General features: G+C 43.6%; 1 protein-coding gene across 2 annotated transcripts in view; it reads right to left on the bottom strand.

Annotated features, from left to right (window-relative positions):
* The window catches only part of BBS2 (Bardet-Biedl syndrome 2), a 48,181-nt gene that overhangs the window by 9,726 nt on the left and 14,838 nt on the right, over positions 1-23,617 (bottom strand). For both annotated transcript variants that reach the window (XM_088471978.1, XM_088471977.1), the window contains exons 5-12: positions 20,834-20,896; positions 20,645-20,722; positions 9,040-9,144; positions 6,578-6,664; positions 3,301-3,436; positions 2,188-2,327; positions 886-1,027; positions 429-600 (exon numbers count right to left, since the gene is read on the bottom strand). In XM_088471978.1, the coding sequence (XP_088328104.1) occupies positions 429-600; positions 886-1,027; positions 2,188-2,327; positions 3,301-3,436; positions 6,578-6,664; positions 9,040-9,144; positions 20,645-20,722; positions 20,834-20,896 (923 nt within the window). The remainder of the gene's footprint in view (positions 1-428; positions 601-885; positions 1,028-2,187; positions 2,328-3,300; positions 3,437-6,577; positions 6,665-9,039; positions 9,145-20,644; positions 20,723-20,833; positions 20,897-23,617) is intronic.

Raw genomic sequence — 23,617 nt, 5'->3', positions numbered from 1 at the left:
TCGTCCGTTGGGGTCGTACCGTCAGCCTGCATGTAGGGCCGATGGAACGACCCAGCTGCTGATGCCAAGCAAGTGAATGGAGCCGGTGCCCTACATATCGGTTAAACGCCGGCAACGGTATAGGAACTTGCCACTCACACTCATATATGAAAGCAACATTTTACAACCATTTCCATGGGCACTATGCTGCTAAATGGGTACACCATAGCAAATTTTCCCCATACTGACTCTGCAGAACTAAATGCACTACATTCCTACGCGTAACATGGGCACTTGTAACATGGTAATTGTAATAACAGGCATCCGGTATACATTGCCTATTGACAAAAATGGTTCAGGCCTGTTGTATGAGGAGACTGCAAGTGATGAATGAAAGTACAAGGAGAACAGTGACATATAGCAATCTCACAGTGTGTTTGTGTGCCTACCTGCTTTTGTAACCCACAAACGCTTTAATGTGCAGATCCACAGGGACATCCTTAGGGGGGCAGATGGGTACCCGAATCCGACCAGTGAGATGTTGAGCGCTGGGGTGTACAACATGGCTCTCACCTTCAAATATTCCCTCAGCGAAGATGAGTACTGCACGGATAATAGTATCTAAGGATATAAAATCACTGGCATCAAAGGAGGTGATAATAACCTAATATATGGATGGCTTTGTGGTAAGCCATAGCTAAGCATCACAGTTCACCTGTATTCAACATGTATGTTTATATGAAGCTATGCATAACCCACAATGTAGCAACTGGGTTTAGGATCCCTGAGAAATTCTTCAGTTTTTGCTTAGAGAAAAACTGAGTTGTGACATGTGGTAAGCTCATTGTCATTAATGTCCTACAATCATAACTAGCGACAATTAGACTCCATGATGCTATTCCTCACCGTTTGATGTTGAAATGCTCAGTTCCACATGTGCAGACTGAGTCTCTGAGCCCAGGGTGACAGACAAAGCAGTCTGCAGCTGGGTGTTAGCTGGAATCACTCCCATCTGCCCATCAGGCTCGCTCACTTGGGCCTCTGCTTGCTGCAGGGAGACAAAAGAACAATCACTATGGGTTCATTAAATATATAACATCTGAAAGAGAACACAAGTGAATTTGACATTTGCTACATATCTACATATATTCTGAAGCACTAATCCACGGCACTCACCATTCCTAGATTTGGGGAGTAACATAGTATGTGACCACATTGTTTATATAGAAATCACAGAGGCTCTGCACTCACCGTAATAACTAACAATAATAATTAACAGTGGGGTTTTGGTTCATGAATTGATCAATGCATTTAAGATTGCAGCCCCCGTCAAGGAACCCCACTTTACTGCAAGTCCCTACTCTATTGCTCAGAGTTATAACATGGAAATAGCGATCACATTAGTGGTAACCTCAAGGTATGCTTTCTGGTTTAAAGCTCACAGCAACTTTGCTTTTAAATGTGAGACAGTCACCAAGCACACCTGTTGCAAAGCACCTAGGAAAACAGCTGACACAAGTTAAATTAAACAGGTTAAAAGGGGTGCATTAGAAAATGTGATCACAAAATTATTAAAAAATTAATCAAATAACCAAAAAGCACTAATCCACGGCACTCACCATTCCTAGATTTGGGGGGCAACATGGTATGTGATATATATATGTGGTATATATACCCGAGTCCTGCTTATGTCTGGAAGGGTGTGACCCGGGTTGACAGTCTCGGGTCCGCGACCCTGCAAACGACCAGGGTTGTTCCAGAGACTTGCAACCCGGGTCAGCGCCCTGGCTTATGTCTGAAAGGCATGACCTGAGTCATGACAACCCGAGTCATGCATATAAAGACTAGATTGGGGGGCACAATAGTGCTTGGAGATGACATCATCTCCAAGCATCTACTGTTAGACGGAAGACCCGGGTCCGGTGTGAAGGGTGACTACCCAGGAATAACCTGGGACTATCACCAAGGTGTGAAAGGGGGTAAGCACCGAAACCCCAGCTTCAACTCGTGTTCAGTGTCAAGATTCTGAGCTGGGTTAAAGCCGGGGTTTATCTACTAGGGGTATAAGTAATAAGCCATACAAAGCAAGTATTGGATTCAGGCTAAATAGTGTGTCAGTGTGCTCTGCTGAGAGGCGATAACTAAGAAAGATAGTAGATATTTATGTGTATTTGGTGAAGTACAGTGTTTCGTCCCAATCCCGCGCACCTTTACATTTTCCTGGTAGTTCTTCAACTCCAGCAATAAGTTCTGCTTCTTCTGACTGAGCTCTCGGACAAGCTCCTGCTCCACACTGGTATCCATGAGACTCCCTGCAGTTTCCTGATTAGAGGGAAGATAGCCTCTGACTGTGGCAAAAGAAGATGATCAGACATTTATTCCAACACCACCACTGTAATATGACCTTTCTAGCTGCTCCACACTGCTGCACCACACCAGGGGTAGGCAACCTGTGGCACTCCAGCTGCTGTGGAACTAAGCTTGCCAGCATGCCCTGCCACCGTTTTAGCTACCCTAGCAACAAAACTCTGGCAGGGCATTAAGGGATGTGCAGATCCACAGAAGCTGGAGTGTCGCATGATGCCTGCCCCTGCACTACACCATCCTCCAGAGTATAGCAACATGTCAGGTTCCCACGTTGGCACTCGGTGGACGCAGAAGTCATAGGGCAGGTAATTAAAGCGGCTGGCCTGTTTGTGCACTCATAATTAGGCAAACTGTGCTACTGGCATCAATTATATGAAGTGCAACAAAATATTCTGTGGCAATTACACCATGTTTGTCCATTTTGTTAGGGAATAAAACGGAGATGAAACCCCTCTCTACGGTGTCTGCTCAGACGGGTTGGGTAAGGGATCTCGGTGGTCGGGATGCCATCGGTCAAAACGCCTACAGCGGCATCCTAACAGTCAGAATCCCGATAGGATTAGGTAAGTATGCTAACCCTAACCCCTCACTCTAACCCTCCCCTCCCATAACCTAACCCTCCCCCCTGCGGCCTAACCCTCCCCCTAGTGCCTAACCCTAAACCCTAACCATCCCCCTAACCCTAATACTTACCATAGGGATATCAGAGGTCGGGATTCTGGAGCCAGGATGCTGACAATATCCCGCACAGACGTTATAAAAGCTGATATCATAGAGGTGTATGCCAAGAGTGAAGCTATATCAGGAAATAAACACCTGTTTATTACCTGATGTATAGATTTTGTATAAGGTCACAGCCAGCTGCACAGTAGTGATCCCTGTAAATCTGGCAGCCTATATACTGATACCCCAAATGCCCAACAAAATCACCCCATACCGCACTCATTTCCTCACCTTCTCCGTCTGTAGAACAACAGATGAGCTGCGTTTTCCCATCCATGCGGTAATCTCCTTCTACCACTCCAGCTATTGATGATGAGAAATTGTCTTTAAAAATCACCTCTCCTGTACGATCACTGCGCGCATCAACCTTTAAAAAAAAAAACAAATACCACTTGTTTAATAACACCCGAACTTCTGCGCAAAGACATATCAATAAATCCTAAAGAAACATCACTGATTCACAATACTTAGAGATGTGTCATCACTTACAGATTTATCCTCATACATCTCGCCTCAATACGCCACGCAGCGTGACTTGCTTGCAGATGCCAGCAGCGCTGAAGTGACAGCGGGGGCCATGCTGTATTCGGCAGCATGGCCCTCGCTAACGATGTCGCCAGGTCCAACTGACATATTGGGTACACACTAGACTATATGCTCGATATGTCGTCCAATCCGGCTGGATCGGACGACATATCATCTACTGTGTACCCAGCATAAGTCTCACACTGATATATAAGTGTTGCATATCATATTAATCAGCACAGTCTGATGGTGCATCCTAGTCGCATTTCGTCGAAAAAAAGACGCCCATTGCTAGCAGAGTCTCATGGAACATGGTGGACTGAGAGGGGCTTTTTAGCGTGACTGCAGCAAAGATGTATAAGGACACATCTGTACTTTGCGTCTTTACACCATATGGAGCGCCCCGTGCAACCGAGACACTGCGGGGAGTACCATACTGTATTTTTCTTTAAATTTTGTTTCATGTTTTTTTACACCTATTGGCAACCAAAAGTTTCTGTAGTGATATACAGTGCATCCAGAAAGTATTTTCCACATTTTGTTATTTTACAGCCTTATTCCAAAATGGAATAAATTCATTTTTGTCCTCAAAATTCTACACACAATACCCCATAATGACTACGCGTAAGAAGTTTTTTTGAGATTTTTGCAAATTTAATAAAAAAAAACTAAGAAATCACATGTACATAAGTATTCACAGCCTTTGCTCAATACTTTGTTTTTGCACCTTTGGCAGCAATTACAGCCTCAAGTCCTTTTGAATATGATGCCACAAGCTTGGCACACCTATCTTCGGGCAGTTTCGCCCATTTCTCTTTGCAGCACCTCTCAAGCTCCATCAGGTTAGATGGGAAGCGTCGGTGCACAGCCATTTTCAGATCTCTCCAGTGATGTTCAATCGGATTCAAGTCTGGGCTCTGGCTGGGCCACTCAAGGACTTTCACAGAGTTGTTCTGAAGCCACTCCTTTGATATCTTGGCTGTGTACTTAGGGTCGTTGTCCTGCTGAAAGATGAACCGTCGCCCCAGTCTGAGGTCAAGAGCGTTCTGGAGCAGGTTTTATATCCATGATGTCTCTGTACATTGCTGCATTCATCTTTCCTTCTATCCTGTCTCCCAGTTCCTGCCGCTGAAAAGCATCCCCACAGCATGATGCTGCCACCACCATGCTTTACTGTAGGGATGGTATTGGCCTGGTGATGTGTGGTGCCTAGTTTCCTCCAAACAGAACGCCTGGCATTGATGCCAAAGAGTTCAATCTTTGTCTCATCAGACCAGAGAATTTGTTTCTCATGGTCTGAGAGTCCTTCAGGTGCATTTTGGCAAACTCCAGGTGGGCTGCCATGTGCTTTTTACTAAGGAGTGGCTTCCGTCTGGCCACTCTACTATACAGGCCTGATTGGTGGATTGCTGCAGAGATGGTTGTCCTACTGGAAGGGTCTCCTCTCTCCACAGAGGAATGCTGTAGCTCTGAAAGAGTGACCATCGGGTTCTTGGTCACCTCCCTGACTAGGGCCCTTCTCCCACGATCGCTCAGTTTAGACGGCCGGCCAACTCTAGGAAGAGTCCTGGTGGTTCCGAACTTCTTCCATTTACGGGTGATGGAGGCCACTGTGCTCATTGGGACCTTCAAAGCAGCAGATATTTTTCTGTACTCTACCCAGATTTGTGCCTCGAGACAATCCTGTCTCGGAGGTCTACAGACAATTCTTTGGACGTCATGCTTTTTTTGTGCTCTGACATGCACTGGACCTTATATAGACAGGTGTATACCTTTAAAAATCATGTCCAAACAACTGAATTGGCCACAGGTAGACCCCAATTAAGCTGTATGAACATCTCAAGGATGATCAGTGGAACAGGATGCATCTGAGCTAAATTTTGAGCTTCATGGCAAAGGCTGTGAATACTTATGTACATGTGATTTCTTAGTTTTTTTTTTTAATTAAATTTGCAAAAATCTCAAAAAACTTTTTACACATTATCATTATGGGGTATTGTGTGCAGAATTTTGAGGACAAAAATGTATTTATTCCATTTTGGAATAAGGCTGTAACATAACAAAATGTGGAAAAAGTGAAGCGCTGTAAGTACTTTCCAGATGCACTGTAATTACTCACACACACGACGGACTGGTCACGAGGAGGTCTTGTCTACGTACTAGACACCCAGTCGCATTGGGACAGGTCTCTCAAGTCTAATCAGTAAAAGCCCCCTACTGATTGGCTGGGTATCTATTAAGTAGGTGAACATACAAGACAAGGGCGGTAATACTATTATACAAATATCTATGGAGGCAATATTATTATGAATTATAATTACAGGGGCAATATTCTTAAAACAAATACGGGAGAATTCATCTTTATTTGTATACAATATAGGGGCACTGTTACTTTATTTCCCTAGTATCCACGGGCAATTTGTAATGTATTAGGTTTATAAACTACACTTATGCAGTGATTTTAGGGAGTTTTGCCTTTAATAAATCTGGCAGTTTGAAAATAGCCCCAAAATCGGCCTGTGAACAATGTCGTTCTTCAGGCTTCTGTATACAGCCTATGGTTCTGGGTAAGAGTCTTGGCTCTGGGCTTATAATCTGTGCAGGGGATTGTACTCAACACTGCTCTTTGGTCACGTTATCGATGCCTTTTTAACATGTTTTTCTTGCACTTTTGACATTTGTGCTGTTTACCAACACAATATATTTACCATGCGTTACAATATGAGAAACAGTTTGCATGTTATAGCATTTACACCAGTGGTTCTCAAACCTCAAGTTTTCCCAACAGGTCACGTTTTGTGGCTTTCTGCCTGTGGAACCAGGTGGCATAATTACTGACCCAGCAACATAACTCACCTATGCATGATTAAAGAAATCCAAACAACATGACCTATTGGAGGTACACTTGAGGACTGGAGTTGAAATCCCCTGATTTACACACTGCATGTCCCAAAACAGCCAGCAAAGCTAACAAGACACTCACCTTCCCATTAGACCATCCAGTGATCAGCTCACAAACCCCATCAGAGTTAAGGTCGAAGGCGTGTATGCTCATCGCAAGGTTTTTAGACTGAGGGAGTAGAAAGATGCGAGCACAAGCTTATATATAAGGAAGTAACGCACTGCTGGAGCTGCCAGCTTCAGAATTACTGATGTGACTGCAGGAATAGCATTGTACTGAACTACTTTGTCATCTGCAACTTCAATTTAAATAATCACACATGCTTCAGATGTCTGCTAAAATCACAAATACACCTACAGATATTTTTAAAACTAAACACATATGAAAACAGACCCATGAACTACACCTGAACCGAAATATAAGGAGAGAGGAGACTTGGTATAAGCACATTTTTAAACTTAGCACGCTATGAAAAGTTATACTTTCTTTCATATTCACTACTTTATAGGAGTACATGCATTTACATTGTATGATATTGGCGTATTTATAATGGGAGCAGAGTGTGAGGTGCACACGGGCCCCTAGGTCCACGGAAGCCCAGAACCGTAAATATACTGGCCTTGTTCCGGTAAGCAAGTACCTCCTCCGCGGTGCCATCTTCCCAGTGACATCTTTGTGAAGATGGCGCTGTGTAGTGAAAGCAAAGGCTCTTGCACTGTGCTAGAGCCTTTGCTCTTTTGTGCCCTTGCACCATCTTCCCAAATATCACCGGGAAGATGGCGCCACGGAGGGGAAGGGACCCACTTCACTTACTGGAGCAAGATAAGATGCAGGGATGGGAGGCCGGCTGCTCAGAGGAAGGGGCACCCTGCTCACGGGCCCCTTCAGATGTTAATCTGCCCCCGTTGTAAGGAGCCATTGTTGTTCTAGTATGAAGTATTGAGATATGAGCCCCGTCCATCTATTGCCAACTTGTACAAAACTAGGCTCTGAATTCCCATATTGTCACATTCTGAAGAGTCAGTACTGTACTTGCAAACCTCGCTCAGCTAATTTACATAGAAAACAGCCTTAGAACACCACCATCGTGCTAAGGCCCTCATTCAGAGCCGCTCGTTAGCGGCAGTACGCTCGTTCCGAGCGATGTTTGCACATCTGCGCATGCGTACGCTTTTTAGTACGCATGCGCGAACCAGTCAGTGCGGCCGAAAATCCTTTGTACGCTATATAGCGAGTGCCTGCTATTTTGAGTGACAGAAGGAGGCGTATGTGGGTGGTAACAGGGGAAGGTGCTTGAAAATGGGGAGTGGAGATCCGAACGCAGGCGTGCTTAAAGGTCAAAACGGGCGTTTTATGGGTGTGTATATTTAAAACAGCAGCGTCATTGACCACGTCACTGGGTTATTTTATAGCCAGAACTGCACGCAAATTTGTGGTAGCAAACACCAACCACAAGAATAGCGAGCAGTTCATACGCTGGTCGATGTACTCGATTAATCTAATAAATAGCGGACATGACGTAGGATGCGTGCGGCCAGGGGGCGTTTTTAACAAATAAACGAGCGTATGTTTTGCTCGTTCGTTCAGACTTAGAGGTGTGAACACACTGCAATGTGCGTACGGATCATTTAAATAGCCACCCCTTGTTTTTAAACGAACGACCGCAAATAGCGTCCGGCTCTGAATGAGGGCCTAAGTTGCTTGTGAGATTCCTGTGTGAAGTACAATAGCATAAATGTGAACACAACTTAATTTGTTTAAAACTTTATATCCTTCACTATTTGAGTGGCTCATACATCATGTCAGGTATATTATCTTACTTCCCTCTCTCTGGTACAAAGAAGAAAGTAATATGAACTAAAGCTGTACAGCGTGGTTGTACAGTGATTAGAATTGCTGCCTGGCAGCTCTGGGGTCCTGAGTTCAATTCCAACAAGACTGTTCCAACAAGACTGTTAAGCCCTGATGTAAATGAGTACATGTTCTCTGTAAAGCTCTTTGTAATATTTGGGCACTTTATAAATGTTGCTAAATAAATAACATGAATAGAAGCTTGTGAGCTAACTTAAGGCGCACATACACCTGTGATGTATTGGGGCAATTCCTTAATCTCCAGACGCCATTGGATTTTCCTGATTAGCCAATCCTGACCAAAATATGGGGATCAGCAACTATGGGATTTTTACCATGAAAAATGTCAGCGATTCCCTGAAGGATCGCCGATCATCATCATTGATGGCCGCAGATCGCCATTTCCAACCGGCGATTCTGGTCCAATTGGAAAATCAGGGAAACAGCCTGAAGATGTATGGGGCCCATTGGTCAAATCTGATGTACTGTAGCTTCTAATTTGCACCTGGGACAAAAAAACAGCCTAACGGGGTAAGTAGCAAAATGTTTCACAATTACTTACTTTATAAATGGTCATTTTGGGGTGATTTCCTTAAATTGTATTAAAAATATTATCGGGAAGAATTACTGATGTCAAGCTGTGAGAGACAATATAAATCTACTCCATTCTATGTCTGATTAGACACGCTTACCTTTATTCTCCAGTACCGTGACATCCGATCATAAACCCCCACTGTGCCATTAGACAAGGCATATCCAAACCGGCTGGAATGCATGGGACACAGAGCTGTGATAGTCTGAAATGGCGATAAATCATTTATTTATTTTCCACTGACCTTTACCAATCACACTGCAGAATGTGCTGAAGAGATTTTACACAACGGAAATAAATATTCTAAAATGGACATAAAAAAATATAATATTTTTTTTATGAGGAGCTGATATAAATTGGTTAACTGTGTAGAGGATTAGCCACCGGGGGCCCGATTCTGAGGTGTGAGTAAAGCATAAAAGAGCAGGTAACTGTGCACCTTGGTAAAACTATTCTGCACTGCAGGTCGGGCAGATTTAAAACGCGCAGGTAGATTTTTATTTGAGAAGGGTTTGTACTACATTAGTTAAAAATCTAAATTGCAGTGTAACTATAAAGCTGTCAAGTATTTGTGGGTTACATGCAAAAGCAGCCAGTATTTACCCTGCTTGCAAAAAAATAAATGAATATATTCGCACCCCTTGCATTGCCTCATGGCTTGACCAGATTCAAGTTACTTGCTTTTTTATTTTTTTAAACTTTTTTATTTTTTAATTGAAGCATGAAAACACAATTCAAAAACACAATATAAACAAGTATTGGAGTAAGTAATACAAAAGTATATGATAGAAGAAACGGCATTATGTAAAATACAAACACATAAGTTATATGTGCGGTAGACCTGGATTCAAAATAATGTAAGGTGAAAAAAAAAGGATAAGAACAACAGCCCCTATGGACCACACCCAAGGAGAGAGAGTACACCAAGTTGCTTGCAAGCTGAGGTATTATGTTATAGCGGGTAGGTGAATCGGATTGGTCTTGAGTACACTTATGGTCCTCGTACCAAAGCGTACCCCGGAAACATTTCCCTAATCAAGAGTTGTCTCCCCCATGTTTCAAAGAAGCCTGAGTGAACCATTCTTTTGCAAGGAGGCCACCAACAAATCCATTCTGAGCCTATCTAAAAAGAGCGAGAATGATGGAGGAGTGGACTGTACCCACAACTGCAGGATAAACTTTTTGGCTGCTGCTGATGCAGCTAATAACAAATTTTCTTGTGCCCATAGCCACCTGCATACCCTCAGGTAGGATAACACAAATGACCAACTCAGGGGAGAGAGACAAATACAGTAGTTAACCAAACTCGTCATTATTACAGGACATGCCCAGATACAGTGTACCAAGTCCGCCCGAGGAGACCCAAATTTGGGACAGGAGTGATCCTCCACCAGCCCCTATCAGATATCTGCGATAAAAGGAGAGATATGCCCTGTGAAATATGTTAAGAAAAAGCTTGGACATACGATGCCACTGGGGTTCATTTAACAGAGTCAGCTAGTATCCGTAGCAAGATGTGTATAGTCAGAGACGGGAAGTCATCCCCCCATTGTGCTAGTCCTGTTTTTAACGTATTGTATTGTCATGGGGTGTGTAGGAAAGAATAGAGCGCAGAGATGGCTTTTTTGAGTAGGGTTCTTAGTTAATAATAGACAATCTTGCAAATTATTACCGTCATCATGGGATAGCACCCTAGAGACGGTAGAGACCTAGTGCTGAGCCTGTATATAAGCCAGGTGGATGGGCCAAACCACAAAATACTTCTCAGCAGCTTGTGGGAATGTCAGGGGTTTCCCCCATCGATTTATCTATAAACTGTCTGACAGAGCTAAGGCCCGTAGTGGACCACATAGTTAAAGGGTAGCCTGCTTCCCCATGTTGAAAGTTAGGGTTGTGTACTAAGTTAAGAAAGAGAGACACAGAAGGGTTCAATTTGCATTTGTGGCAAAGGTTGTACCAAACTTTGCGAGTGGACATCAACAATGGGCTGGATTGGCACCTTACAGTCATGTAGGTGGAGGAATGAAGTCAAACTAACTAGGGAGAAGGCAAATGCTCTGGCCAGAACGTCTGCCTCTGACAAAGCCCGTAAGTAAAGAAGATTAAAAAAAAGTCTGAAGTCTGCCATTATTTCAGCAATCAATTTACAATCTGCATTAGTAGGGTAATTGAGCGGTATGACGATGGTAAAGTTGGGTCCTTATCTGGCTTAGGAATAGGCGTACTGACGGCCATCTTACAGCCAGGACTAATGGAGCATCTCTCTGAATGTAGTGAGAAAAGCTCATGAAGGATGGGCACAATGTTGCTTCAGCAGTTTATAGTATTCGGCAGCATAGCCATAGGGCCCAGAAGATCTATTAGAGGGAAGCGTGGATAAAGCTTGGGCTACCTCGGTGTCATTGATATGGGCCTCTAAGATATCTCTCTGTGTTGAGGCAAGACAAGGGAGGTCAGCTTCATCTAACAGCTTGGTCAGTAGATCAGGGTCATGTTGGAAGGCTTCGTAGAGATGGCGGTAATAATCTTGGTACACCCGGGCAACGTCAAAGGTTTTTGTATAAAGAGTAGTAATATATGGATCTCAAATGGCTGCAACATGATGTCGTCTTTGAGATTATTTAGTCATATTGGCTAGCAATTTCCCTGTCCTACTACTCCAATAGAAGAATTTTTGTTTAGTATAATCCACTGAGCCTTGGCCAGAATAAAGCTGTGTAAAAGTCTGGGGAGGATGGATACGGGATGCCGGAGCTCGGGATCCAGGCAGTCAGAATCCCGACGCCAGCATCCTGACAGGGTTAGGATACCGACACTTATCAGTAAGTATCCTAAACCTACCTCCATGCTGCCTAAACCTCTCTCTTCCCCCTAGTGCCTAAACCTATCCCCTAACCCTAACCCCACTACTTACCGTCGGGATGCTGACGCTAGGATTCCGGCACAGCCATTCTGAGCACCGTCATCCCCACAGCCGTGATTATGACTACATAGCGTCTGCGGGATTGCATATAAGCGGTGTGGGTGGTGTCATTGCGATTAGAAATATACTCTTGTAAATTATAATGTAAAGGACAGTTGTAACTCAGTATATTTAGTATTAGGGGTCAATCCAATTATAAGTAATGCGGGTGTGAATCATCGCGACAACAGCCGCACTTGACGGCAGCCTGAACTCCCCATAGGGCTGCCTCCAAAATTGAGTGAGTTCAGCCTGAAAGAGGGCCACGAAGGGAGGGAGATGCGGTGCCAGCATTTCATCGCAGTGGCAACATGCACTCAATTCGCACCCCTCGCGGGTAATTGGATTACCCCCTATATATCCTTATGCCTATTTAATAATAATATTATTATCCTATATTTATATGGCACCACAAGTGTTCCGCAGCGCCTTACAAAGTACATAAACAAATAAGTGAACAAGAAACTAGTGACTTACAGTACAATACAATGCAGGACAAGGACATGGATTATACACATTGCTGCATTAGCGATCATAACACTCAAATAAGCAGCAGAGCGTTAGCAACCAAGTGTTAGGTGCCCTTGTGGGGAGTAAGGAGTAGATGAAAGTATAAGTAAGGAGAAGCACATGAGGGCAGAGGGCCCTGCTTGTGAGAGCTTACATTCTAAATTTGCCACTTATTACCAGATATGACCCCTCATAACAGCTATAGAAGTTTCCCATAACAAGATAGGATTGCCCCAGTGTTCTGAGTGGTCATCCGAGAATTCTGCCCATTCAATTTAAGATACTGTTGAAACTGCTCAGAGTGAAAAAGGTAATCGGGAAACGCCAGAACTAGACATACTCACTTATTTTTGCTTTACTCCCACCACAGGCCCTTGGTATGCAATCATTATGTTACCGTTTAACATTACATTCACAATGTCGACACCGAAAATACTGACATTGCCATAATGTTGACATTTCCATGAGGGTTAGGATTGACGTTAGAGTTAGCATTAGAGTTGCCATTAGGCTTAGCATGCTATAAGGGCCAAAATGACATAAACAGTGTGTCAACATAACATCAGTGTCAATATGGTGAATGTTGATATGCTCAATGTCAACATTATGACCATGTTGACATAATGAATGTCGGACATATAGCCCAAACCCAGCCATGTTTTACTGGTTATTTGATGAACTGTACTGTTTAGCCTATAATAACCTCAAAAAAGCTTTGGTCCAGAAAAATGTATGCAGAAGTTGCTCGCTGCATGTTGCCATGCTTCTTTGAATTTTCATTTCACATCTCTTGCCACTGAGGGATATTTATCACATTCTTTCAAAAGTTCAAATATGCAGAAACCTAGATAGCTGTGCCAGATAACTCCTTCCTTGTACTTCAGATGGAGAAAAGCCCATTTATTGCTTATACACTAACATGATTCCCATGCAGAGAGTAGAATAATCCACACAGGAAACAAATATTAGACATGTATAAACCAAAACTGCTCTCAATCGATTCCAAATACAATGAATCTTAGCCTGTCTCAGCACAGTGTGAATGAGCCGCACGTATATATATATATGAGTCATCCATCACCGCTGCAGCGCTACTCAGTGACACCTTACTGTAGTAGCAGAGCAGCTCTGCTATTATGGTGTCACTCGGGGCGGCCCGCACCACCCTAGTGACGACACTGTAAATAACTGAAGGAAAAGAAGAGAGTACTCTGTATTGGGGCATTCTTGCAAATAAAATATTACTTTTTTTTTTAGTTTGAATAAAAAAATGCAAAATATAACTAGTGATAAGTGAAAAATAAACCAAACTGTACAAAAAGATAAGTATTTTTGGATTGTGTTCTTTATTGTACTAATAGCTTTAAAGCCTACTTCTTGTAATTGTAGCATCATGATGGTGGTGCTAGTGAATTTATTTATTTATTAACAGTTTCTTATATAGCACAGCATATTCCGTTGCGCTTTACAATTGTAAGCATTAATAGAACAAAACTGGGTAATAATAACATACAGATATATAGGTAAGAAGGCCCTGCTCGCAAGCTTACAATCTATAGGGAAATAGGCATTGATGCACAAGGATAGGTGCTACATATTGCATTTTGGTCCAGCCAGAATGCACAGTTTCTTGGTTGGCTGCATGATCCAGTCACACAGGAATGTCGACCAAATGTCATGAGGATGTGAGAGAAAGACGATGTGTGAGACTGTGTGTGGACTGTAAAAGGGGATGTAATTAGATATGGAAGCTATGAGGGTTATGTGGGAGGTTCTGGAATCTAATATGCTTGCCTGAAGAGGTGAGTTTTCAGGGAACGCTTGAAGGATTGGAGACTAGAGGAAAGTCTTATTGTGCAAGGTAGGTTATTCCATAGAGTGGGTGCAGCGCGAAGAAAGTCCTGTAACCGTGAATGGGAGCAAGTAATGCATGGGGATGAGAGACGCAGATCTTGTGCTGAGCGGAGAGGTCGGGTTGGGAGATATTTTGAGATGAGTGAAGAGATGTATGTTGGTGTGGTTTGGTTAATAGCCTTATGTGTAAATGAAAGTATTTTGTATTGAATACGGTAGAAAACTGGCAACCAATGGAGGGACTGACAGAGCGGGGCAGCAGAAGAAGAACATTTCGCAAGGAAGATAAGCCTTGCAGCTGCATTCATAATGGATTGTAATGGTGATAGCCTGTTTTTGGGAAGACCAGTAAGGAGGCTATTGCAATAGTCAATGCGGGAAATAATAAGTGCATGGATTAGAGTTTTTGCAGTGTCTTGTGTGAGATATGGTCGAATTTTGGATATGTTTTTTAAATGTGTATAACATGATTTTGAGACAGATTGAATATGGGGAACAAAGGACAGTTCAGAGTCAAGGATGACACTAAGGCAGCGAGCTTGTGGGGCGGGGTGGATGGTCGAGGTATCAACAGTGATAGAGAGATCAGGTTGGTAACTGTTACTGGCCGGTGGAAATATAATTAATTCTGTTTTAGAAATATTAAGTTTCAGGTGGTGAGATGACATCCAAGATGAAATGGCAGAAAGACATTCAGTGACACGGACCAATACAGATGGAGATAAATCTGGAGAGGATAGGTAGATTTGAGTATCATCCGCATACAGATGGTACTGAAATCCAAAACAGCGGATTAGTTTGCCAAGAGAGGTGGTATAGATTGAGAATAGTAAAGGACCTAAGACAGAGCCTTCCGGTACTTCAACTGATAGAGGTAGCGAAGAGGAGGCAGAATCAGAAAAACGAACAGTAAAAGAGCGATCAGATAGGTAGGAAGAAAACCAAGAAAGAGCGGTGTCCTTAAGACCTAGGGATTGCAGTGTTTGTATGAGAAGAGAGTGGTCAACAGTGTCAAAAGCAGCAGAGAGATCTAGAAGAATTAGGAGTGAGTAATGGCCTTTAGCCTTGGCAGTGACAAGATCATTTACTACCTTAGTCAGTGCTGTCTCTGTGGAGTGTTGGGAACGAAAGCCGGACTGAAGTGGGTCCAATAAGTTGTGTGAGTTAAGAAAGTGTGTGAGGCGGGTGTAGACAAGTCTCTCAAGTAGCTTGGAGGGGCATGGGAGCTGGGAGATAGGACGGTAATTTGAGAGACTATTAGGGTCAGAATTTTGTTTTTTCAGAATGGGAGTAATCACTGCGTGCTTGAACAGTGATGGAAAGTTGCCAGTAGAGAGAGAGAGATTCCTATTGCAATACACCTCTCACATGCTGAACAGAAGGGGACACCCTCCACTATGAAATGAACTACTGTAGTATATTTCTATGAACCTCATATTAGATAGTCTAATGTATAAACTCAATGACCAGAGTCTGTGCCCTGTATATAACCAGGAACTCATTGATTTTACTATAAGAATGTTACCAAAATCATTAGTCCTGATTCAATACCGATCGTAACTGTGATTGCAATAACGCACGCAGTCTCACTGCGATAGTATGCTAATTTATTGCGATCGCTATGCCGTCGCAGCACTACATAAGGACGCCCACTTTACCTTACATACATCCGTAATCTTTAGCAAGTCTGCGAAACCATTGGTACTATCGAGTACCATCGCAGCCTCACGCATACTTGCACAAGCTTTGATCTCACTCAGATGCTGCTAACTTCATCGCACGCTAGGAGTACTCAGGCTGCGTAAGGCATCGCAGTGGATAATCTATGCACACCCATCCAACGGCGTTCAAACACCCTGTCATGCCTGCGTTTCACCGACCACCCCCCCCGTCACCCCCACAAACGGCACTTCCTGTCAATCACTCTGCAATGGGTCTGCATAGTCACTGCAATCGCAGTCCCAATCGCAGTGGCCAGTTAACGTACTGCGATGTATACTCATGCACAGATCGCAACAATCGACAGATTGCGTGCGTAATCGCAGTTGCGATCGGTAATGATTCAGGACCATTGTTACACTGTTACAATGCCGGCTAATTAGTGTCATTTTGGTAGGCATGTGTTAATCATTAGACAAATTCACTACACACATAGTTATAAAGCACATAGAGGGGTATTCAATATGGAACATTAACCTCGCCGTCGAAAATTTTGCCGCACATCGGAGCTTTTGCCAGCGAAAAAGTATCGCGCGCGCCCCCGCTTATCCCCGTATTCAATATGAAATCGACGAAAACGGGACCCGGCAATACTTGGATTGGCGAAAACAAATGGGAATTTTTTTGAAATAATTGTAGGATCCCCCTAAAGATGTCCAGACCTCGGGGTTCACTATGGGTACCCCTGTTTTTGCCTGCAGAAGAAAGTCGAGGTTTTTAAATAGCCGCGGCAGGTGTTTTTTTCCCGACTTTGAAGAAGTGATGCAGAAGAGCATTTAGCATTTAGTTTGCTCAATGAAAAAAACACCTGCCACATACTTGGGGACCCCACCAGAATTAATTTTGTTAGTTTGGCAGTTTTTTTTCCTTTTTTTATATTTTCACAACAATTTTTTTTTTTAGGTGTCCCGGTTTTTTTTTTTTAAACTATTTTTTTCGAACATTTCCTTTTAAGGGGACATTCCCAAAAGTACAGGCTATTTTTATAAGCCTGCACTCCCAAACCCCAATTCTGCACTTTTTTTCACTGGCTGTAGTGATTTCAAAAATTATCCCTGTTTTTTTAAAAATGACCCTTGACCCCATTAAGGAATAAAAACGGGAATTTTCGGGAAATATGCCTGGGACCCCCCTAAAGATGTCCAGACATGGGGGATCACTATGGGTACCCCTGTTTTGGCCTGCAAAATAAAGTCGGGTTTTTAAATAGCTTTGCCAGGTCTTTTTCCCTGCCGTGAAAAAAAACCAGAAACCCCGACTTCCTTCAGGAGATAAAAATGGGGGTACCCATAGTGATCCCCCATGTCTACACATCTTTAGGGGGGTCCCTAGAATATTTCCCAAAAATTCCCGTTTTTGTTGAACCTGTAAAAACAAGTAGCAAAAATTGACAAAAAAAATTACATAAGGTCCCTCCCCAAAAGCCAAACCAGCCCCAGGCTTGCCAGCCAGTGGTGGTTTCTAAAAATACGGGGAACAAAATGTGTAGGGTTCCACCGTATTTTAGAAACCAACACCAGGCTGCAGGGACTAGTGCTGGTTTTAAATATAGGGGGCAAAAAAGACGTGGGGTACCCCCTATATTTAAGATTAGCACCAGACCCAACCGACCGGGGTGTAATGCCACAGCCCGGAGAACCAATCATCGGGGCTCCAGGTACAAAGCATTACACCCCAAGTGGGTCAGCGCAAGCCGGTGATCTCAGGGGAGTCGGGGACCCCCCAAAAAAGGGTCCCCCCTCTCCTGAGCACCACAGGCTTACGCTGAAGCCTGAAGCTCATCCCCATACCCCTGGAGCGGTGGGTATGGGGGTAATAGGGGGGCCAAATAATGTCACACTATTGTACTTTACAGTGGAACTACAAGTGCCAGCATGCCTGCCATTTTGCACTTGTGGAACTACAAGTGCCAGCAGACATGCGGCACCTGTAATTTCACTGTAAAATAAATAGTTCAAAAAAGACAAAACACACACACACCGTGTCCAGTATAAGTTTATTACACACACCTACCCATTCACACATACTTACCTATACCAGTTGTTCTGTCCTCTTCTCCAGTAGGATTTCCCAAAAACATGGCTCTGCAAGAAAGATTTCATACTCACCTACATCCAGCGCTGGTCTCCGCAGTAATCCATGGGTGTTTTAAAACAAAAAAAAACGAGTTACCCGATCCACGGAACACAGCTATCTGTATGTGTGTTGCTACACATACAGATAGCTCCCGAATGTCAGCTATCGGCACTTCACGGGCCTTGCAGTCCCGTGAGCCAATCAGCGGCAGCGCTCACTGTAGAGCACCCGCTGATTGGCTCTGGCAACTGACAGTTCCTACGTGGTGTGACTCGCCCAGAGTCAAGTTCGCTATTTTTTAACTTTGTCCCCCAACATTTTTTTTTTGGCCCCCAAATTCAAAGTGCGCTTTTTGGGGTGTCCCGATTTTTTTCTTTTTTTATACAGATCGTTTCAAGGGGTTATTCTGAAGGGTGCAGGCTATTTTTTTTTAAGCCTGCCCCCCCAAACCCCAATTCTGCACTTTTTTCCGCCACCTGTTCAGTGGTGAAAAGTTATCCCCGTTTTTTTTCAAAGACTTTTCGAACCTGTCTTGAATACGGCGAAAATCTCCGAAAATGGCGTCATTGGTGCGAAAACATCGCACAAACTGAGTTTTCGCTCCATATCGAATACCCCTAATAGTGTCAATTAGCAAATGGCAGGCAAAATACAGAGTTTCACAACCATTTGAGTGGTTTTTCTATCCTAAGGGTACACAGGGCCTGATTCAGACCCGGTCGCAAGCGTTGAGCGCTTGCAAACGGGTCAATGTTGGCCCAGAGCGCATGCGCACGACGGGGCAGGCTCTGTCATGCACATGCGTGAGACCCGGATAGCGACGGGCAATCCGTCGCTCCGGGTCTCGCACCAAAGGGGGCGTGCTGTCGATGTTGAGTGACAGCACGCCCCCTTTGGAGAGCGGGCCGGGGGGTGGCTGACATCACTCATGGGAACGGAGGCGTGATGTCAGTGCTGTTAGAGCCGAAAGCTCTCTGGGGCTTGCGGCCACGAGACCCTACCATAAGGGTCTCGTCGTAAGCCCGATGGTCTTGACCATTGCGACCATCATCCTGGACGCTCGCATTAGCTGTGGGTGGCAAACCACAGCAATGCGAGCGGCCAGGAGGCCGCTCCATAAAAAAAAAAAAAAAAAAAAAAAGACGCCCTGATTCAGAGCGAGCGCTCTGTCAGAGCGTCCGGCTCTGAATCAGGGCCACAATCTCCATACTACACTGCAACAAAATGCACAACGTTAAGGTATATTCCTGCAATGTGAGTTACCAATGAGACTGCCAGGTGCATATTCTCTCATGCTGTCTAAAGGTACCCATACATCTGCGACAGATCGTCGCGATGCAATCGGAAATGCCGATCCACAGGTTGGAAATGCCGACCGGCCACCATCGGTGTTCAGCGATCCATCGTTAAATGTTCCCGATTTGATGATCACGATCACTTTTTGATTGCGATCGTCATATCGGGGAAATCCAACATGTTGGATTTCTGCGATCCTGCAATGCCGGGTTGCAGCAGCGCAGGATCGCGGAAATCCGTTGCAGATGTATGGGGTCCTTTAGTTACTGCTGTAGGTATTATGTGAGATACTATGAATGAGTGATTTGAGCAATGTGTACTGTGCAGACTCCTATTAAGTGCTCACACCAATATATTTTCTCACTGTGGGTCACCAATGAGAATGCCCTATAAAATGAATGCTATTAACTAATATTAATTCAAATTTTCTCATGCTGTCTAACCTCATGTTATCCAAGCCTTTAATGTAGTCAATGCTGATGGTATCAAGTAAAGTACAATCACAGGCATAAGTAATTGAGTGACGTGTGCTGTCAGACTCCTATAATTCAGTGCCTGCACAATGAATTTCTATGTGATTGATTGATGGCCTCTTTTGGTTATAAAATAAAAAAATCTCATTGCTATCTACTTACAATTAGGCTAATACAGCCAAGATTAATCTAGAAATGAAAACCAACAAGCCAATTTATCAGATTAGAAACCTGACAAGCATTTCACAAATAATAACCATTTATCAAAAGTAGCTCTTTCCTCTCTATCTGCGGATGTTTGTAACAAATCTAAGTGCCTGATTCAGCAGCGGATGGAATTGCAAAGCCGCACACAAGCAGCTTTGCAATTCCGTCCTTGCTAAAATGCAAATGCAGCAGAAGGTGGCTGCATCTACGATCCCAGTGCTGCGACAGAGGTTGCGATGTTGGACGGCGCTGGCCAGCTGAGTACGCCTAAGCTGACGCAGGCTGTCCAGCATGCAAAGCCAGGAATCTGCATCCATGGACACAGATCCTGGTCTTGTCACTCCCAGGAAAACAGGGGCGATACGTCCCCGTATCCGGGAATGTAGACCGTCCCAGCCCCTGCAGTGCCCTGTATACGCCTGTCAATCAGGCAGAGGCATATATACAAGGGACTGTGTGTGAACACGCAGGACCCGTTCAGTAACCTGTGATCAGCAGTGCACGCTGAATAGGGCCCTAAATGGGCCATGAGCATATTAGCATGACAAGACCTACACATGGATGTTACAATTACACATATAAGGAAGCCACAAATGATACAGTCTTACCTCCGTCTCTGTTATTTCAGCAACTATCTCATCTTCTTTAAAAACTCTAATGTCAAAGTCTTCAGATCCAACAAGGAGCTGTAATAGGTCATGTATAAATCAGTGTTGAAAATAGCTTTATAGACAACAACTGTGAGAGCCAGTATCTGTCACATAAGAGATGATGTGTGCAGCGTGGTACAGACTCACCTCTTTTTTACCATCTCCATCAAAATCGCACAATGCCAATGAGCGCACATTGTCTCCTGTAACCTAAAACATAAAATATGTTATTACAGGACATTAGAAGAAAACTTGTACACAGGTGCATAATCTATGGATCACAGCTTATTATGCAGATAATTACAGGCATGAGAACTGCTGAAGAAATATTACAAGTGTTTTACAAGAAATGGCTAAAGTAGTTTGAAGATTACAGATGGAGCTTAGAAACAACTTAAATAACAAATCAGATAGATTTACGAAGATAAACATGGCTAAACCTAGGGCATTCAGTGAACTTATGAAGCTGTAAAGTGATGTCTGTAGATTTTAGAGTAAGTAAAGAAATCCTGTTTCTATGAATCCCTTTGGGGGGGTGGGGGAGGGGGGTTAGAAGCGCACTGGATCATCTGGATATATAGCCTCCAATAGGGCTTTGGCACCAATAATACAACATTGCTTGTGCTCCTCTCCCAGTTACATTCCCATTTTGTAGGGAACTCCATTATTTCTCTAACCAAGCTCTTAGTTTAACTTTTTGATAACTTTTAGCAGGAAAAGAAGAGTGTAACATTGGTGGGAGTGTAATGTTCCATAATGGATTCAGAGAAAATGATATATTTCTATATATATTGTAGAAATGCCGGCACTCCCGTGCTTATGATTATACACTGCGTCCGGTGCCTTCGACTTACCATTCCCCATACAGGAATGGAATATACACAGCAGTTACGGCGGCACTTGTAAATCCTGCTTATTGTCATTTTTCAAAGCCGTCCTGAGCACTCATGTCAAATTATTTTCCTCTGGGATACCATTGAATTACTGCATATGACAGTGCTTATCAATGTCTAAAACAATAATCGGGGACGTGACTACAGACCCTAACACTGGTGATGAAGAACGACAGCCACCAGATCCGAAGGCTGCCGTCCATCATCACAACTGCCCAATACCATGTGGCAAAAGAACGGCCCCGGATGATGTTGTTGGTTCTCAACCATTAGAGACAGAGGAATCTGTGCTGTGGTCAAATGATAGTTAGATTCAAAAAGATGAAACCAGGCAAACTGCTCAGACAATAATATAGAGACCATCTTACCCACGACCTTAATATACAATATAAATAAATCCGTCCAGGAGTAAATAGACACCTTACCAGTTTGTGTAATGAGTCTATCTTGTCTCATGGGAGAAATACCCTTTGTAGTCAGTTGTCCAATAGCAGTCCCAGAAAATCTATCCTTCGAGTAGCAACCAGGTTGAATTTATAACCATTCACAATCCAACTATGATATTCCAATATCCATGCCATTTCCTGGTAATGTGCCCGAATGTGATCAAGAGAATGTTTAGGTAAAGGATAATGTGATAATCATTACCCCAGGGATCTCAGCAATGCGGCCATAATCTTCGCAAGTACCAAAGGAGCCGTCATCAGACCAAACGGCAGTGGTGGGGTTGGAGCAGCAATCTAGTGACTGTCATACATTGGAACATGCCAATAGACGTCAGATCTCAACGATTCCAGATACTAATTACAATTACAAATGCACAAATTGTTAGCATTAGTATAAACAGGCAGATTCTCGCGTTAACATAAGGACGTAAGTAAACTGTTGCAGCAGTACGGAATCAGAAGTGGATGCGTTCAATTCAGAATCAGGCCCAATATTTTACATAAGTGTCAAAACTTATTGCTGAAATACCTCCAGCCTTATGCTGGGTACACACTATGCGATAAGTCGTTCAATCAGCTGACGAACGACATATTAGTGCATCTGTGGGTATGTACGATGTAGTTCACAGACATATCACATCGGCCCTGCAGCACAGCCGATGCCAATATATCTTGCAGCTATATCGATGCATCTGTCTTTGTGTACAGGCGACCTGCCTACCGCCCGAACACTGGCTATAGGGACCACCGGTGACAGACATCTCAACGGGAGGGCACATTTAAATGCCAGCCCAGTTGTGATGTCAGTGCAGATTCATCACCCAACCGATTTCCTGGCACGCTGGCTGCACCTGCCTGATGGCGCAATTACATCGCAAGTGCCCCCAGTTGCTACATGTGCAGGAATTAAAGGGTTCCTGCCAGTAAACATGCGTCTGTCCCACATCAGGGCAGAGGGTAACTACAAGAGGTACTGGAACATGCATCTTCTCAGCTAACTCTGGATTGTAGACAGCTCGGTGAGGCTGTCTGCTTCAGAAATAAAGAAAAAGCTGCAGTAAAGTCAAAAGATAAAAGTCAAAATACAGATCAGCTAGAGAAGAACACTGCCCAGCGGGCACTAGGTTCCTTACAGGATGGGGGTACAGAAGTACAAACAGCTTTCAGTTTAGTTAAGGAATCAGCATTGTACTGGAGGCTCTATCTTACAATTATCCAGTGTCCACATTCACTGAATGAGAAATATAGGAGGTAATGTACCACCTACATTCCAGCTGGAACACACAGTTCCGCTTTGCACCATCTTTGAGTTGGCAGATATCGTTTCCCGTCCTATATTTACTGGGAAGCATTTTGCATGTTCAACTTGTATTTTGCATAGCAGCACATTTACCCAATGTAAAAATAAAGTTACAATGCTCCAAATTGATACATGGATAACATGAATAAAGATAGTTAAAATGTCATCTATCACTATCATAATTCATTTAAACCATAAATGAGGCTTAATCGAGCAATACATTAGGCAACAATTGGAAAAATATGAGATATGGTAAGAACTTACCCTTGTTATCTCTATTTCTACGAAGTCC

The sequence above is a fragment of the Taudactylus pleione genome, unplaced genomic scaffold, assembly GCF_031769625.1.
Source record: "Taudactylus pleione unplaced genomic scaffold, aTauple2 ptg000117l, whole genome shotgun sequence".
NCBI lineage: Eukaryota > Metazoa > Chordata > Amphibia > Anura > Myobatrachidae > Taudactylus > Taudactylus pleione.
Note: the sequence above shows the minus strand (reverse complement) of the source record. Positions and strands in the feature narration are given on the sequence as shown.